This window comes from Gekko japonicus, unplaced genomic scaffold (assembly GCF_001447785.1).
Source record: "Gekko japonicus isolate JY-2015 unplaced genomic scaffold, Gekko_japonicus_V1.1 scaffold2551, whole genome shotgun sequence".
Lineage (NCBI taxonomy): Eukaryota > Metazoa > Chordata > Lepidosauria > Squamata > Gekkonidae > Gekko > Gekko japonicus.
Window position 1 is genome coordinate 226,244 of NW_015164272.1, and position 19,713 is coordinate 245,956.

The window sequence follows — 19,713 nt, forward strand, 5'->3', positions numbered from 1 at the left end:
TGTTAAGTCGCTCGCTTAACAAAGCAGTCGGAGAGTGATTCAGCAAGAACACAACTTTATTCTTCAACTCGAACACAACTCCAACACGGATCAACATCTGATAGCCAGAACAGCCTTTACATTGCAGCTGTCCTGCTTTTAAACATTCCCGGCTAATGTAGCCACACCCACTGTACAAATACCAACCAATAAGGTTGTTCACATAAGGACCAATCACAGATGTTCCCACTCAGGGAGCTTGCTAGAAGGTGATTGGTTAGGTGCTTCCTGGGCTAGTAACACGATTGGATGGATTTGGATCCTAGCCCAGGACTAAGCTTTACATTACACTTCAATTAGATGTTTCACAACATATCATGCATTCCAGGCAGCTTTGAATACACTTACAGACCTTGAGCTCTCCCAGAAGTATAACTGATAGATGGATGATGGAGATCAGTTCCACTGCTTGGGAGGGTAGTTTCTAGGGCGTTATACTCCCCTGAGGTCCCTCCCCTTCCCACCTAAACTCTACACTCTGCAGGCTGCACCTCCAAATCTCCAGGAATTTCCTAACCCAGAGATGGCAACTGTCGCTGCAATGCAAGGGCCTTTGGATGCGGGGCGCCCTCATCCAGTCTTACAAACGGCCCTGAAGGACAGACTGAAGGACTATTTGCTCTCCCTCATTTTTATGGACTGTTCAAAATACTGTCCCTGGAAAACAGAGACAATTAGAAAGGAGGTGTTCTGTGCAGGTCGGGTTGTCAGGATCCAGGTGACACCTGGAGATCTCCCGCTGTTACAACTGATCACCAGATGACAGAGAAAATGGCTGCTTTGGAGGGTGGACTCTGTGGCCTTGTACCTTGCTGAGGTACTTCCCCTCCCCCAAACCCATTAGTGTACCATCCCTACTGAAATCGTGTATTTATGCCAAAACTTCTCTCTCTCTCTCTCTCTCTCTCTCTCTCTCTCTCTCTCTATGTGGGGCCATGGTCTTGGTATTGTAGAACCTGACGTTTCACCAGTAACTGTGACTGGCATCTTCAGAGGTATAACACAGAAATATGGAGTACTCTATCTTTCTGTATTATACCTCTGAGGATGCCAGTCACAGTTACTGGTGAAACATCAGGTTCTACAATGCCAAGACCACGGCCACAGAACCCGGAAAATTTACAGCAACTATTCAGTCATACTCTGCAAGCTAGACAAGGAGCAGCAATAAAACATTCTTATGCCCTACTGGAGTTTAATTGGATGTTGTCTGAATAAACCTGGCATTTCTATCTGCCTTCCATGACATAGACCGAGTTCAGACTGGCAGTTTGGCCCTGCAGCCAAACGTTTCAGGAGCTTTTCAGTAGCAGATTAAAGGGGCGGTGTTAATTTGGCTACTTAAAGAAGGGTGCGTTCAGACGGGGCGTTTCTGCTGGCATAAACTGCACCGGTTGGAACCGGTGCAGTTTATGCCGGCAGAAACATGATCATACTTACCCTCCTGTCTGCGGATCCCTTCGGTGGACGCCCGCTCACACGCTGCGGGCATCAGCTTTTTTTAAAAAAAGGACAGCCATTCACAGAATGGCGATTTTTGCGCATGCTGAACCCCCCCATTACATTTAAACTTTAAAGGTAAGGACTTACCTTTAAAGTTTAAAGCCCAACCTGGCCTCCCTGTAGTCCCGGACTCCTCCGGGTACTTAAAGTAAGGCGGGGGAAAGCCGGAAGCCTCAGGCTTCCGACGGAAATGGCAAGGCACCGGTGGAGAGCCATCCCAAATGACCCCTGACCGTTGCACTCAGTTTACCACCAGTTGGGACCTAGTGGCAGAGTGCAACGGTTTAAAGGGATTTACAACGGTTAGGGACGGGAGGCAGATGTTCGCTGTGTGAACGCGTGTAAGTACACCGGTTGGAACTGGCACCCTAACCGTTCTAAATCCCCCGTCTGAACGCACCCATAGTGTCTGTGTGTGTGTGTGTGTGTGTGTGTGTGTGTGTGTGTGTGTGAGAGAGAGAGAGAGAGAGAGAGAGAGAGAGAGTGGGCGAGAGAGAGAGCAGCCATTCACGTTCAAAGGGTGCTCGGACTCATGGCGGCTACCACTGCAGTCCTCACATGTGCTCGCCTTCGCATGCGCCCTTTGCAACTGTGGTTCCTCAAGAAGTTCAAGCCTCATCGGCATCCTCAGCACCTTCCTATGACAGTTCCACCTCATGTCCTTCTTGCTCTCCGTTGGTGGCTGGCCATTGAAGTTAGTAGACTTAGGAGGGTATAACTCAGGATTACACGGTGATTCTCCTGGTTCGTGGAGGAAGAAGAGAGTTGATTCATAGACAGTTAAGGGCACCGGCAGATAGACTGCGAAACCCATTTGTTCGTAAATGCAGATCTCCCACAGAGAACTGCTAAGAGAGATTTCTCCCTGAACTCCCCCAGCATATAAATGCATATGTGGAGCCAAGAATCAGAACGACAATCCCTATATTGTTTTTAGTGATGGGAGTAAATGGAGAGGAGATGACCAAGAGGTGATACGACAACCATGAAGTACTTGAAGGGCTGTCATATAGAGGGTGCTGTGGAGTTGTTTTCTGTTGCCCCAGAAGGTTGGACGAGAACCAACGGGTTGAAATTATATCAGAAGAGTTTCCGGCTAAACATTAGGAAGAACTTCCCCTCCCCCAAACCCATTAGTGCACCATCCCTACTGAAATCGTGTATTTATGCCAAAACTTCTCTCTCTCTCTCTCTCTCTCTCTCTCTCTCTCTCTCTCTGTGTGTGTGTGTGTGTGTGTGTGTCGCTCACAGGCTGGGGCAGGTCTGGGCAGCTCTCAGGGATCCCTCCTGCCCCGTGACTGGGAGGGGGGGGAGAGGGGGGGGGGGGGGGGGGGGGCGCTTCCACAATGGATTGTCTTTTAAAATCAACAGAACCAACTACATCAACAAAATCGAATCAGCAACCTTTCCTGCCTGTTGTCTGCTGCCCTCTTGTGGTTTAAAACCACAATAACTACGTGCAAGAAAGATTCTGGTGGGTAGCCCTGTCCGTCTGAAGCAGCAGATCAAAGTTGGGAGTCCAGCGGCACCTTTTAAGACCAATAAAGTTTAATTCTGGCTATAAGCTTTTGTTACATTATTTACTTCAACACAAGATGGAATTTCTCCCTAGGTATGCCACCAAGATAACGGGGGTGGCCATCTTACACTCACAAACAAGTGACGTTACAGATAAATCCAGTAAAAACAACAACAACAACTTTGGGGATGTACAGCTTTTTTTAAGGGGGGGGGGTTGTCCTGCATTCAGGGTTGCCTTCTTTTCTCGTAAACGCAGCATCTTTGGTGGGGCTCCATGTCCTCATTTAAAATATTTCTAGACCTGCCTTTCTCCCAGGAAACAGGGACCCAAGGTAGGTGACAACAATAAAGCCAATGCACCCTTAACAACACTGAAGAACCACCATGAAAATAGCCAGCACTTTGAAGAAGTTCAAAGTTGGACCCCCTCCAAAACTACATAGTAAAGGGCAAAAAAGATGGCGTCGTGCCGACAGTGAGGGTAAAGCTGCTGCTCTGCTTTAGAATAAGTATTTTTATTCTGTGCTCGGACTCTATGGCATTGTACCCCACTGAAGTCCCCCCCCTCCCCAAACCCCACCCTCTTCAGGCTCTGCCCCCAAAATCTCCAGGTATTTCCCAACCCAGAGCTGGCAATTCTACTTTTTGTCCATGATTTTATTATACCCTTAGTAAAGGTAAAGGTAAAGGTTCCCTTGCTCGAAAGCCAGTCGAATCCGACTCTAGGGTTGCGGTGCTCATCTCCGTTTCAAAGCCGAAGAGCCAGCACTGTCCGAAGACGTTTCCGTGGTCCTGTGGCCGGCATGACTAAACACCAAGGCCCACGGAACGCTGTTACCTTCCCACTGAAGTGGTACCTATTTATCTACTTGCAATTTCTTGCTTTCGAACTGCTAGGTTGGCAGGAGCTGGAACTAGAGACGGGAGCTCACTCCGTCATGCGGCAACCCAGGTCTCAAACTGCTGAACTACTGACTTCCACAGCCTGCAGTTCAGCGTCTTAATGAACAGAGCCACCGCAGCTCCATTATACCCTTAATGAACGTTAAATAAGATCTCCATTCTCTTAGTAAGTTATTTAGTGTGGTGGTTAGAGTGTTGGCCTAGGTTTCAAGAAGAAGAAGAAGAACTGGTTTTATACCCCACCCTTCACTCCCCAGAGGAGTCTCAGAGCGGCTTACAAGCTCCTTTCCCTTCCCTTTCCCCGCAACAGACACCCTGTGAAATAGGCGGGGCTGAGAGAGCTCTGAGAGAACTGTGACTGACCCAAGGTCACCCAGCAGGCTTCATGTCGAGGAGTGGGGAATCAAACCCAGTTCTCCAGATTAGAGCTTGCCGCTCTTAACCACCACATCAAGAGACACAGGTTCAAATCCACATGAAACCCACTGGGTGACCTTGGACCAGGCTCCCACAGCTTTTTACAGTACCTTTGTACCTAGTAGATTTTTGTCACCATGGAAGCGTAAGGGCAAGGAGAGCTTTCCCCCAGACATGCACCTGAGGATTGGACACACAGGATGAGTCCCAGCTGTTTTGTCCATGCCCATAAGAATACAACAACACCCCTGCTGGATGAGACCAAAGGCCCAGCATCACATGTCTCTGAGTGGCAAACCAGATGTTGGGGCATAAGAGTAGCAGCACTGCCACATGGTTGTTTCCTAGCTACTGGCATTCAGAGGTTCAGATAGCCACTGATCAACCTACTTGATGTGGGGATGTGGAATGGCAGGTCTTGGAAGCTAAGCAGGGTCGGTATTTGGATGGCAGACCACCAAGGAAGACTTTGCAGAGGAAGACAAAGGGCCAGGCAAGCTGGGGTCACCAGACGACAGCTGTGACTTCTTTACACACACACACACACACACACTACTTCCATGGATTTTTCTAGCCCCCATTTAAAGCCATTTAATCTGGCAGCTACGTGTGGTGGCAGGGAATTCCATAAGCTAAAAAAAACCACTGTAAAGCAGTGCTTCCTTTGGCCTGTCCTCAATCTACTACCCATCAACTTCCTTTGCCTAGGTTAAGCAATGGCTAGAGAGAAAAACTCTTTGCAGGCCCCGGTCACACAGGCCGGATATCGCGGGGGGGGGGGGGGCTAATTGCCCCAGCGCAGTTTGATCCGCGATTACACGATCAGATGCGCCGGCGGCACACCACTGGTCGTTCCCCCGGCACCGGCGGGTAAACGAGGGACTGAAGGGGAATGCCCCGCGCCGGCGCGATCACACCACGGGAGTCTGGAGGCAGCCCGTGGCAAACGTTTACTAGTACATTGGAGGTACTAGTTTTTTAACGCGCATTTTCGGCGGTAAGCCACGGGTGCGCACCACTTCCCAGATGTTGGGGTGTGATCATGCCCTGATAATCCACCCACCATCCGTGCCTCTCCCGCAGCAACTTTGCCGTGTGACCGGGGCCGCAGTGTAGCAGTTTAGAGAGCAGAAGAGATGTGTGCTAAATTAATCATGGTTGACAGAGTTCAGCAGTGTCATAACCAATAAAGGAAACCAAAAGTATAGGTTTGTTTCTGTTCCCTTCTTTTGGCCTGGAAACATCGTCACGGGTTCTTAAACAATCCTATTGTCTGATAAATGTATTTTTAGCTTGTGGCAAATGGGGATTCCAAAGCACTCTTTAGAACTATGTCATAATGGGTGATTTTTAACTACCCACACATTGATTGGGTCAATATGTGTTCAAGTCAGGTGAAAGAGATTGGGTTCCTAGATACTCTCAATAAGAACATAAGAGACGCCAAAGTTGGATCAGGCCAAAGGCCCATCCAGTCCAACACTCTGTATCACACAGTGGCCAGAAATACCAGTGCCATCAGGAGGTCCACCAGTGGGGCCAGGACATTAGAAGCCCTCCCACGGTTGACCCCCCCAAGCACCAAGATGACAGAGCATCACTTGCCCCAGAGTCCCTATCTATACCTTGTGGCTAATAGCCACTGATGGACCTCTGCTCCATATGCTTATCTAATTCCCTTTTGAAGCCGTCCATGCTTGTAGCACCCACCACTTCCTGTGGCAGTGAATTCCATGTGTTAATCACTCTTTGGGTGAATAAGTACTTCCTTTTATCCGTTCTAACCCGACCGCTCAGCAATTTCATGGAGTGCCCACGGGTTCTTGTATTGTGAGAAAGGGAGAAAAGTACCTCTTTCTTTACCTGCTCTTTCCCATGCATAATCTTATAAACCTCGATCATGTCACCCCTCAGTCGTCTTTTCTCCAAGCTAAAGAGCCCTAAGCGCTTTAACCTTTCCTCATAGGGAAAGTGTTCCAACCCTTTTATCATTCGAGTTGCCCTTTTCTGCACTTTTTCCAAAGCTATAATATCCTTTTTAAGGTGTGGTGACCAGAATTGCACACAGTATTCCAAATGAGGTCGCACCATTGATTTATATAGGGGCATTATGATATTGGCTGATCTGTTTTCAATACCCTTCCTAATAATCCCCAGCATAGCTGCGCCAGGGAGCAGACGGTCACAGAACCTACCAGGGGGGAGGCGATCCTGGACTTGGTGAAAGATGTAAATGGGATAGCGCCGGTTGGGAACAGTGACCATAATGCTATTAAGTTCAACATTTATGTAAATAGAGAGTGGTCCAAAAAGAGGGGACTTGTGAAGAAGAAACTGAAAGGGAAGGGAAGGGAAGGAGGGTCAAATACCTTCAGGAAGCTTAGAGACTATTTAAAACTACAATCCTAGAAGCTCAGATAAAATGTGTACCGCAGGTGAGGAAACGTACGAATAGGTATATTAAAAAAGGCCTGCATGGTTAACTAACAAAATAATGGAAGCAGTAAAAGGTAAGAAGGATTCTTTTAAGTGGTAGAAGGCTAGTCTGACTGAGGTAACTAAAAGGGACGTGCGAAGTTTATTGCCCCTTGTTACAACCTTATCTTGGAGGTTCACATAATGAAATCACAGAGAGTCTCCTGAAAGGGACAAACTCCCAAATAGCTATTAATTGTGCAAAATTCTTCGCAGCTACTTATAGAATACGTCAGAGGCTTACAGCAAAAAATTGATTTATTTTACTTTAGAGTGATATAGTATTTTCAAGTTATATAATGATTTTAAATAACTATAATAGTGTTTTAGATTTACTTTTACGATAGGTATGTTTATGTTTTATTCTGATCCTGAAATAAAAGGGAGCACAGGCTGTGGCAAATAAAATGCAAGTCGATGATCAGACAGGCAAAAAGGGACTGTGAGGAACATATTGCAAAAAGCATAAAGACAATAATAATGTCTTCAAATACATTAGTAGCAGGAAACCAGCCAGGGAGGCAGTGGGACCCTTGGATGACCAAGGGGTAAAAGGAGTACTGAAGGATGATAGGGAAATAGCTGAGAAGCTGGATGCATTTTTTGCCTCTGTCTTGACTGTGGAAGATTAAGAACATAAGAGAAGCCAATGTTGGATCAGGCCAATGACCCATCTAGTCCAACACTCTGTCACACAGTGGCCAAAAATACCAGGTGCCATCAGGAGGTCCATCAGTGGGGCCAGGACACTAGGAGCCCTCCCACTGTTGCCCCCCCCCAAGCAGCAAGAATAAAGAGCATCACTTACCCCCAGCCTGAGAGTTCCTATCTATACCTTGTGGCTAATAGCCACTGATGGACTTCTGCTCCATATGCTTATCCAATTCCCTCTTGAAGCTGTCCATGCTTGTAGCCACCGCCACCTCCTGTGGCAGTGAATTCCATGTGTTAATCACTCTTTGGGTGAAGAAGTACTTCCTTTCATCTCTTCTAACCCGACTGCTCAGCAATTGGAGGTGCTTGCCCACTTGTCAGATCCCACAGCCAACAACGGAGTACACACTTATCAGAAAGGTTATACTTTATTGCAGAGCTATAGATGCTGTAACAAAGTCACTGTTAAGAATGGCGTCGCCCCTACAAGCATAATGGGATATCGGGTATTCGTACGCACACACACCCTTCCTTAGGCCAATTAGCCACATTCCCTCACGCGGGAGAAGAAGCCTCAGGCCGTTAGAGCTGAAGCTGGGAACCGAAAGCGCTCCCACGGTTCCCTGAATCCCAGACACTACAAACCACCTGCAAGGCCATAGATAAGCAAGTGTTACAGAAGCAAAGAAGGAATGCAGGTACTTGGTACACAGGGCAAGCAAGCATCCCACCCCCAACCATTATGGCAGCATAGCTGACATTCTGCCCTCTCAAAAACTCGCTTCTCCCATCCACTCCGGGAGATCTCCCGATTTGTCCGGGAAGTCGCAATGGAACTTCCATAACAACCGAGGGGCCCGAATATCCCCTGCTTCCACCCACTTGAAGTGCTGGGGACCAAAGTCCAGCTATTCAACCAAAGACAACAATTTCCCATGTTTAATCTTAGAGTCCAAAATCCTAGAGATCTCATAATGTTCCTCGCCCTCAAAAATCTAAAGATAACATCTAGATGGTACACTACCCCACACAAACTTTCCATGATATCTGGGAATTACTCACCATATTGCTGGAAAGGGTGTCAGCAAGTTGGGGATTACGCACATTGTTGGTGGAAATGTGAAAAAGTAAAGAAATTTTGGCTGGATATATTAAATGAAATTAATAAAATTACGTCGGTAAAGGTCCCATTCTCACCAGAAATTATATTCTTAAATTAGTGGCCTACGACATTAAAATCCAGAACGCACAAGGCCACGATTGAAATAATGTTGGATGCTGCTAAAACAGCGATCGCATCCTGCTGGAAAGATCTTAATGCTCCTACCTTAGAGTTGTGGTATAAAAAATTGTGGAATCACTATTTGATGGACGCAGTAACGAGCAGGGGTCATTTCGTAGAAAAAGAGCTAGGGGACTCATTAGCATAACTCATTAGCATATGCCACACCCCCTGACATCACCGGAAGTGTGTCCTCCCCACAGCCGGCGGCGACCTCCAGCGGGCACCAGCAGGGAGCTCCAGGCCCCGCCCTCCCGCACCTCACCCGGGGGGATGGCGTCCCCCCGCGTCCCCCCCCAAATGACCCCTGGTAACGAGTAAGCTGAATGGTTTAGCACAACGTCCAGTGGAAGATGGGTTTACTGGCAAGTGGTACCCAGTAATGGATTACTTGTCACAGCAACAGTTTATCTCCTCCGAGTGGTCTCAATTTCACAAGTGGATTTGAAGTTTAACTGTGTTATCAATAGTCAGTATTATCTACATCTGTCTTGTTCGTAGTTATAGTCAATAGTAATTTCAAGGGTTAAAGTTATTTTAGAGTTTATAGGATGCTCACAAGAGTTGGTATAGAGCGTTTCATATCTATATTCAAATTTAGGGTTGATTGTTATTAATAGTTGCATGTTTGGGTGATAAGCACACAGAACGCTAAAGTTGTATTTTACTACATGTAATGGTCACTTGTAATTTGCTGTAGTCATTTTTGTGGTCTACTCTGGCCATGTTTATACTTGTGAAAATGTTATAAATAAAGATATTTAAAATTTTTTAAAAAGGAGGGGGCACTGGCTGCAACGGACGCCGGGGACTTGAACCAGAATCCCGTTTCAGGAGGCTGAAATGAAATACAGAATGAAGGTTTCTCAAGTTTTTAGGTAGATCTAAATCCACAGCCACATCATTGATCACCCTTTTCACCTTGAAAGGACCAAGGTATTTCCAACCGAGTTTCCGGCTAGGTCGTAAGACCATAGTGTTTTTAGTAGACACATACACAGAGTCCCCAGGCTTCAGAGCCCACCCCTCCACCCTTCTCTTGTCAGCCTGACTCTTGTACGCCTCCTTGGCAGCATTCAAAGTCTTGCAAAGGAGCGGCCACGACTCCTTTAACCGTTGACACCATAGAGCCGCATCCCCCGCCCCAAGTCATTGTTCCCTTCCAGGAAAGATCCAGGCCTGAGTTTGACCAGATATTACACTTCTCCGGCTGGCTCCCCTGAGATCAGTCCTCTGCTGCCTGTTGTTTTTAGTTAGAAGCTAAAATCTTTCCATTCCGAAAAGTTAATGTTTAGCATAGAAATGAAGGCCTCTTCCCCCCGCCCCCACCCCAGCTTTGCTGTTAATGAGGCCTTCCTTTTCCCACAGTTGCTCCAGCAGGGCCCATTTCTCCTTTTCGAAAACCTTTCCCCTTTCATGTACCGATATAAATCAGAGATGCGATTTCCTCATTTGTTATCTGGCCAAGCAAGGCTACCGAGGAAACGGTAGCAAGATGCGGAACAGTTCGGCTTCCATTAGTCTGAGTCGCTCTCCAGTATCCTCTGTTAAGCTCTCTGAGGAAATCCGTGCAGAAGTCAAGTTGGTCCTCATATAGAGCTGAACAAGGTCATTGCATCAAAATGCCTTGAGGCTGCCATGCCCTGGCCTCTTACTCTAGAGTAGCCACATAGATTCCCATTAGATTCCAGGAGACTAGTCACCTGTCATCGTTATACTGAGTCAGAGTCAGGGCTATTTTTGGGCAGGAATGCACAGGAACGGGGTTCCGGCTGGCTCCCAAGTTGGCCACGCCCAGCAGGAACTCATTAGCATAATAGGCCCCACCCAACAGCAGAAACTCATTAGGATTGGCTACATTAGAGGTGTGTGGCCTAACATGCAAAGAAGTTCCTGCTACAAAAAAAGCCCTGAGTTTTGACAACAAACAAGGTAAACAGAATAAGACGCAAAAGGTGGGTGTGGCTGGATGAGCACACTTCTGGTAACAAGGGGTGTGTGGCCTAATATGCTAATGAGCTGTGCTGTCAGGGGGTGGCCTAATATGCTAATTGGTTTTTCTGTTGGGTGTGGCCTATTATGCTAATGAGTTCCTGCTGGGCTTTTTCTACAAAAAAAGCCCGGGTCAGACCGTTGGTTGATCAAGGTCAGTATTGCCTCCCCCAGGGATCCCCAACCTAGTGGGCACCATGCGGCCTGCCAGGGTGTGTTTCCTGATGCTTATTTGCTTCTTCCCCCCCAAAAAGAGCACATCTTAGAATCCCCCCCATTTCACTGAGTGGGATATGTTATTTGGCTCTTGACACTAGGTTTTAATACAGATGAGGGTTCCATCCTGGGTGTGAAAGATCTTGCCACTGTGGTGCATGCATTGGTAACATCTAAGTTAGATTACTGCAATGCACTCTCCGGGGGGCTGCCCTTGCAGACTGTCTGGAAGCTAGCATTGGTACAGAATGCTACAGCTAGGATGTTGACTGGAATGGGTCACAGGGACCGTTTCACTCCAGGCTTGCTCCTTCGGCAATGGCTCCTGGTTTGCTACCGGGCACAAATCAAGGTGCTGGTATTGAACTTTAAAGCTGTATCTTGGGGTCAGCATACCTTCAGGACTACCTACCCATTGACTCTGGCCACCTTTGTAGGCCCTGCCCCAGCCACCTAAGGCTAGACAGGTGGCAACCTGAGGAGGGCCTTCTTAGCTGTTACCCCAAAACTTAGGCATTCCCTCTCCCAGGGGGATGGATCTCTGTTGCCATCTTCTGCCAGCAGGTGAGGACTTTCTTATGCCATTCGGCATCACTACAATAAACTTTTACTAGCCTCCTCCCAGGCTGTGTTTGTATGTCTTTAGATTTTTATCGTGTTGCTAAATACTTTGCAGACTTATTTGAAATGCTGTTTGCATATTTAAAGCACTTTCTGCTTTGACCTTTGAGGCCTTGGGGTCTCTATCTGGTTGGAAAGGCAGCATAGAAATGTTTTAAATAAATAAATCCTTCCCCAATCAAAAATTATTTCCCCCCCCCAGGTTGGGGGCAGGTAGGAGAGGTACCATCTTGGCCTTACCACATCACTCAGCAAAGCTGGAAGCCTTCCTCTGACCTGAGTGCCTCTTTTGCCAAAGAAAGGGCTACAAGAGGGTTGCCAGCTTTGTGTTGGGAAATGCCTGGAGATTTTGGGGGTGGAGCCTGAAGAGGCCAGGGTTTGGGAAGGGTAGAGACTTCTATGGGGCACAGTGCCATAGAGCCCACCTCCCAAAGCAACCCTTTGCTCCAAGTGAACTGATCCCCGTCGCCTGGAGGTCAGTGGTAACAGTAGGAGATTTCCAGCCAGCACCTGGAGGTTGAGGAATTCCAAAAACAACATCCGTGACAAAAATAACGAAGAGTCAATAAAGGTAAGATGCAAAAACGTTTACTGTAGTAATTCTGTAGAAATTTTTCTTCTATTATCGCTCACACACTAACGAATACTGGTCAAGAAACAATTCGTTTCATAATATAGACAAATGGGTACCTGCTCTTAGAAGAGTGGGGGGCACCCTCCTTCCATGGATAGCGTGTAGCAGCGGTGGTGGCCATGCGGTGGCAACAGGCGATGGACAAACGGCGATACGGCAAAGTCGGGTGACGAACGACCCAGGTGGAGAGGAGGCGTGACGACGCAGCAATGCAGCACGGTTGGAGCCAATAAGGACAGAGACCAGTGCTGCGACCGCTGCAGGGCCACGCACCACGACGGTCTGCTCTGAAGGAGTCGCTACCGGAAGATCCCGCCGAGACACCATCGACTTGAGGAAGAACCCACCATGAACACACCCTGCTCGGGTGCCTGGTAGGCATTCATTTCTCCCCTGTACTGTGTGGCCCTAGTTAGAAACGGTAAATACTTCTCTGTAAACCGCTCCGAATGAAATAATAATAATAATAATAATAATAATAATAATAATAATAATAATAATAATAATAATATTGATGATGATGATGATGATGATAATAATATTGATGATGATGATGATGATGATGATGATGATGATGATAATAATTGCTTTATCTGAGCACGTAGCAATCCCAGTTCTTGTCAATTACTACTTATCGACTCTTGAAGGAAACATTCCATGTTGACTCTCTAATAACAGAACCCAAGGTCTTCACAACATTGTGATAAGAATTGGGATTGCTACACACTCAGATAAAGCAAATATCGTGAAACGAATTGCTCACATTGTGCAGTATTCGTTAACATGTGAGCGATAATAGAAGGAAAATGTCTACAGAATTACTACAGTAAACGTTTTTGCAACTTATCTTTATCAACTCTCTGTTATTTTTGTCCCCGATGTTGTTTTTGGAATTCCACTTCCTCCCGTGATCTCTGATTTTTAGCGCCTGGAGGTTGGCAACCCTAGGACACATAACTCAGAGGGAGCCCCCTTAGGCTGGAGGAAGTGAATGCGGTCATTTTGCCCAACCAGGGTTTAAAGCAGTAGGGAGGCATTGGGGGGGAAGGAGCAGAAGCCCTCCCTTTCCCAGCATCATGGCCCCGATCCTGAAAACCTTCGCCTTCTCAGCCACTTTTTAGGGACAAAGAACACTTCCGGAGTTCCAAGCAAAGAATGCCGACATACAGGGTTGCCAGCCTCCAGGTGGAGCCTGGAGACCTCCCACTTTTACAACTGATCTCTAGACAACAGATGTCAGGTCCCCCGGAGAATATGGTTGCTTTGTAGGGTGGGCAATATGACATACCATGCTGGGGCCCCTCCCCTCCTCAAACCCCACCCTCTCCGGGCTCCACCCCCAGAATCTCCAGGTATTTCCCAATTCAGAGCTGGGAACCGGGCCAGGGGTCATTTTGTAGAAAAAGAGGTGCAGGAGCTCATTAGCATAACTCATTAGCATAACTTATTTGCATATGCCACACCCCCTGACCTCACCGGAAGTGTGTCAGAAAGCAACACCCCCACTGCTCAGGCTCCACTGGACTGTTTTGGATTGCTAGCTATTGGGAGGGGGGGAATGTGCAGATCTGTCCTCACAGAGGAGGGAGAGCTTGTACCTGAATAAAACTTGGTCTTAAAGGGGCTCTGCAGCTTACCCGGCTGCTTCTTGCTCTGATTGAGGGCTGCTGGGAGCAGGGGGCGGGGCTTGTTGCATGTGCCCACCCCCTGGGCTCTTTACTGCCGGAGCTCCGCTCCTGTGCGCTCCTGCAGGAAATGACCCCTGGGGAACCCTACCAACATACCATGCAGTTTGGCCTTTAGAGTCAAGGGGCTGGATCCTGCTAGCACCAGGGAGGTGATGGTTGCCAATTCCTCCCTCCTGCTCTAGGCCCCTGGCTATCTGAGGGTCCCCATTTCGGGCTGCGGCAGGACACAGAAAACCAGAAAGTACCATCCTCCTGGATCCAAGCCAAACCTGAGAACATAATTCCATTCCACTCCATCCTGAGAATGTAATTTTCCAGTGCAAATCCTTTGTGATGACGCTTCCTTCAACAGAAGAACATATGGAATAAACTGAACTATAAAATTTAGGTAGATATTCTAGGGAAACCCTGAACTGGATGTCCCAGGCCAGCCAGATCTCTCCTCAGATCTCGGAAGCTAAGCAGGGGCAGCTCTGAGCCACAGTTCCTCTAAGCTGTGCTAGGGGGCGCTGGCGCACAACATTTCAGAGGGCTGCTCAGAGCATTTTAGCTTCAACTCAACATTTTTTTCCTTCCCTAGGAAACAATGAAGGATGGGGGTACCTCCTTCTGGAGCCCATAGAATTGGAACCCCTGGTCCAATCTTTTTGAAACTTGGGAGGGGGGTTGAGGAGAGGCACCAGCAGCTATGCTGCAAATTTGGTCTCTCTACCTCAAAAACAACCCCCCCCCCCAGAGTCCCAGTTACCCCCAGATCAATTCTCCATTATAACCTATGGGGCTCATTGACTATAATGGACCCCATGGGCTATAATTGAGCCAGAATCACCAATTTTTTTGCCCACCCCTATTATGCTTTTCAGTATGATTTGCAAACTGCCTTGAGTCATAGGGAAAAGTGGGATACCAATATCTGAATAAATAAGTAGTTTGGGCAGGTTGGTAACATTTAAGCAACTTCCTGCTTGTTTGGTTAGGCAGGGTTCCGACAGTGATTGTTACACCTCTGTTATACTTGACCTGTAATGCTGGTTGTCATATTTCACTAAAAATTCAAAGTAGACTGCAAGAGTTTTTTCTCCCCTAAGTGCTGGTGTGTTTTCTAAGGGTCAGTGCAAGGCGATGGTCCAAGCCCAGGTCTACCAATATAGTGGACTCAAGCAGGTAGATCTGTTCTCCAGAGGGCAGGTCTACCAATACAGTGGACTGGGGCGGGTAGACCTGCTATCTGAGGTTAGGTCTACCAATATAGTGGAAAGGTACAGGTAGAACTGTTCCCCAGAGGCCAGGTCTATCAATATAGTGGACTGGGACAGGTAGACCTGCTATCTGAGGCCAGGTCTACCAATATAGCAGAAGGGTGCAGGTAGATCTGTTCTCCAGAGGGCAGGTCTACCAATACAGTGGACTGGGGCGGGTAGACCTGCTATCTGAGGCCAGGGCTAACAATATAGCAGAAGGGTGCAGGTAGATCTGTTCTCCAGAGGGCAGGTCTACCAATACAGTGGACTGGGGCGGGTTCCGGAGGCCAGGTTACCAATATAGTTGACTGGGGCAGGTAGACCTGTTCTCCGGAGGCCAGGTCTACCAATATAGTGGAAAGGGGCAAGAAGACCGGCTCTCTGAATGCCTGGTCTACCTCTGCAGAGGACAAAAAAATTTTGTAATAAAATTTGACTTGATTCTGTTTTCTCTTGCAATGTTTTAATAATTTATGCAACAGCCAAGTGTAGACTTGCTCACAACTTTTAACGATACCAGCTTTTTTCATTCAGGAGTTAGAATTTTTGATCACAACACTGTGGAGCTTGGCGGAAACATTGCTCTGAGCAGTATTTTCCCCTTGGTCGAAACTGTTTCCTTGCCACCCGAAGTCGCTCTGAGCAGTACTTGGATGGGAGACCGTGGGGGAAGCACAGGAGTCGCTACCAGTGTTCCCTCTAAGCTGAGTTAGTGTGAGCTACCTCACAGTTTCTCAGCCTCCGGCTCACACATTTTTGTCTTCGCTCAGGAAGGAGGGCTCCAGAGCAAACTAATTCATGTAGCAGCCAAATCGCCGGCTCACAACTTTGATGCCAGTAGCTCGCAAAGTAGAATTTTTGCTCACAGGACTCCACGGCTTAGAGGGAGCATTGCTCGCTACACAGAGGCAGGCCATGGCAAACCACCTCTGAGCATCTCTTGCCTCAAAAGCCCCATGTAGAGTCACCATAAGTAGGCTGCAGCTGGATGGCACTTTCCACCATCACCATGGTAGGGAGTGAGTGTATGTGCGCCTGCCCTATCAATGAATCCAGAAAGCAGGCATTCTGATCAACGAGTGCTTTACTAATACTAGGTTTTTGGACAGGATGGATTACATTTGCAAAAGCGTCCTAACTTGGGAAAGCCCAATATTGCAAACACCCATCGAGGCTAACGTCGACTAGGTTTTTGGACAGGATGGATTACATGTGCAAAAGCATCCTAACTTGGGGAAGCCCAATGCTGCAAACACCCATCGAGGCTAACGTTGTTGTCAGCAGGAGGTTTTTCATCACAATCACCAGACGCTTGCAAACGACCACGACACCCACAGGTCGTTTCCCTTGAAGGAGCAGAAGGCACTAGAAATAATTCACAAACAGGAGGTGTTGGGCTGGCTGCCAGGGGCCCCGTCTGCCTTTGGAAAGTACCTTCTGCTCCCAGAAGGGCTGGTTCCTACACCTCATGCCAGACCGTTGCATGAGAAAAATGAAACTTGATCTGAAGGCGATGTTCTGCTTCCCCCTGGACCTTGTCAGACAGCTTGCAAAAGTCTGCAGGAGAGCAATAGCGGCTATTTCCCTCCACCTACATCCCCCCCCCCAATGTTGGATTCAATCCCTCTTGTGAAAATTCATCTGGTTTGCGTTGCGCAACTATTTCCATTGGATAATATAATGTTACAGCTCAGATGTTTACTATTGCCAAAACTTTGTATGACCTCCCCTCCCCCCCAAAAAACCCCTTTTGTAGCCTAAGCAGAGTTTTAATGCTTTCAGCCTGAAATCACTAGTAGCAACTTAATATCTGTACAGATCAGAAACAGATTTTGCGTGACCAGGTTACAATGGCTTAGATCGTTCCCTCCATATATTGGAAGGGTAGCCATATATTGGAAGGGTAGCCATTAATCCATCACTGGTTTTGCTGAAAGGCCTCCACCACCTTCAAGGCAAATGAACATCATGTCCAAACAAAATCTAACAGATATTTACCCCACCTTTCATGAAAGGCACTACAGGATAATGTGCCTAATGTACTCTCCCACCATTGCGTCCTCAATACATTCCTGCAAGGTAGGCTAAGCTGAGAGACAGAGGCTGGCCCATGGCCACTCAATGAGTTCCATGGTTGAACAGAGACTTGAAACCAGGTCTCTCAGGGCCTGGTCTGACACTCTAACCCGGGGGCCACCAGTATGATGACCGTGGGTGCCACGGCGTTCACTGACACCTTTCTCAGTGCCTGCAAAGTGATTTTCGAAAGTAGGTGTGACCAGGTGGTGCCAGCAGAGCTTCTGATTGGCCATTGGAGATCTCACAGATACTGCTAGAGTCTTTGTTAGCTCAAGAGGCATATTTGTGCATATAGAATATTTTTTAAACAATACATTTGTCTTAAAAAGCATCCTGGTAACCAGTTTCTGCCTGAAATGCTAAGGAGGAGGAAGGAGGAGGAGGAGAAGGAGAAGAGGAGGAGGGGGCTGGATTTATACCCCGGCCTTCACTACCCAAAGGAGTCCCAGAGTGGCTTACAATCTCCTTTCCCTTCCCCTCCCCACAACGGACACCCTGTGAGGTAGGTGGGGCTGACAGAGCTCTTTCAAGGACTGCTCTTGAGAGAACTGTGGCTTGCCCAAGGTCACATCAGCATCTGCATGTGGAGGAGTGGGGACTCAAACCCAGTTCTCCTAGATTAGAGTCTGTGCTCCTAACCACTGCACCACTGGTAGCTACAGTCAGAGTTATGCACAACCTCACTCCCGGACATTTTGTGATTCGCTCCACCTCCTGCTACAGGCATTTTGTGGTTGCGCCCACCACTCTGTGTCAGATTTCTAAAGATGTTCAGTGGCTCGAAAAGGTTGGGGACCCTTGCTCTAGCCATTACATCAAGCACTGACTCATTGTAGTCTTTTTATGAGCCAGTATTTCAGTCCTGGTGTCTGCTGTATCGCAGAGGGAACCATTTTTCAAGGCAGTCCAGAGATTTGTAGATTAGGAGTGCTGAATTCACAGCTGTTCCCGTGGCTGGGGTCTTGCAAGCCGAGCAGACCTAGAGAGCGGACGAGAGTTTTTCTGGCATTTGTTGCTTCCCCATGTTGTTCACAGGGTAGCTGATAATTCGCCTCACCAATGTGACTCAGCAGGTCGTGCGTGATGGAATCGCACCTGGTCAGCTTCTCATCCAGAAACTGTTTATAGAGTTCCTGAAACTTTTTTTCCATGTAGTTGTTGATCACGGAGTTGGAAAGGGGCTGCCTGTGGAGAGTTATGCTCCGCTCCCCGACTTCGTCGCCAGCCCACAGTTTTACAGCCTTGCCTTTGTGCGAAGGCTCCGTGAGAGGCGACTGGCCCGGTGGGATGTCTTCCGAGAACAAGACGGGGCCAACGGGTGGTTCGTCATCAGTTTGGTCCATGATGCAACCCGAATCGCACATATGGTCAGCAATGTGATCTCCTCCAATATACAGATCGGGATACTGCTGATAAAGACTTTGATTCGACCAAGACCTATACAGATCCAACTCTTTTTCGCAGGGTGGCTCCTTTCTGGGTATACACAGAGGGGCTGACTGAGAAGCCAAAAGAGGATGTTCGCCATATCCTTCTGCAGGGGACTTTTGTGCAGAACTCCCCGGGGGAATTTCTTTCTCAATGGCCATTCCACAGGTCTCCTGATGCTTCTTAGCCATGTGCTTCTCAGATCTGATACGGACGTTGCTATTTGCATCCATCAGCTGGTTTTGCCAGTCACTTTCTCCAGCTCCTTTCAGTCCCTGGCATTTGTGGGATTTGCATACTTCATCTTGGTATGCAATGCCAATTAAGACACTTTCTGCCAGCATCGCAACTGGGGGACAGAAACTGTCTAACTGGGACTGTACAGAAGGTACCCAGAAAAAATCCCAAACATCATTTCAGAAAAGGAAAGTACATTCTTATTTCCAGCTTTGTCCCCAGTGCTCCAAACCGTAGTGTTTTACTCCTATATAGACACAGGATAAATCAATACAATCTGTAGGAGGAGACCTCTGATGAGTAATGTAACGGGACTAGGATTCCAGCAGTCTGAAACAAAGCATAAAGTATTAGACATGATATGTGTAATCCAAGAAGAAATCATATTTCATATGTAGAAGACAATGCAGTGAAAGCAGGATAATACATACAACAATCAGATAATACTATTATGCACAATGATACAGTCAACAGCACCCCTTCTAAAAGTGCCTTCCTGAACCATTCCATTATCATATAGCAGTGAAGTGGCTAAATTTGCAGATGACACTAAGTTGTTCCAGGTGGTGAGAAGAAGGGAGGAGTATGAGGCACTCCAGAGGGATCTGTCGAGGTTGGGCATGTGGGCGTGAACGTGGCAAATGAGGTTCAACCTGGGCAAGTGCAAAGTGCAAAAAATCCTAAATATAGATATACGTTGATGGGGTCTGAATTGGCAGTAACCGACCAAGAGAGAGATCTTAGAGTGGTGGTAGATAACTTACTGAAGATGTGTGACTACAA

General features: G+C 47.6%; 1 protein-coding gene across 1 annotated transcript; it reads right to left on the reverse strand.

Moving 5' to 3' along the window:
• Positions 1-18,161: 18,161 nt before the first annotated feature.
• On the reverse strand, positions 18,162-19,054 carry LOC107108326 (uncharacterized protein CXorf21 homolog). The gene has a single exon (XM_015408748.1). The coding sequence runs from the start codon at positions 19,035-19,037 to the stop codon at positions 18,162-18,164; it is 876 nt and encodes a 291-aa protein (XP_015264234.1). The 5' UTR covers positions 19,038-19,054.
• Between the last annotated feature and the right edge of the window lie 659 nt (positions 19,055-19,713).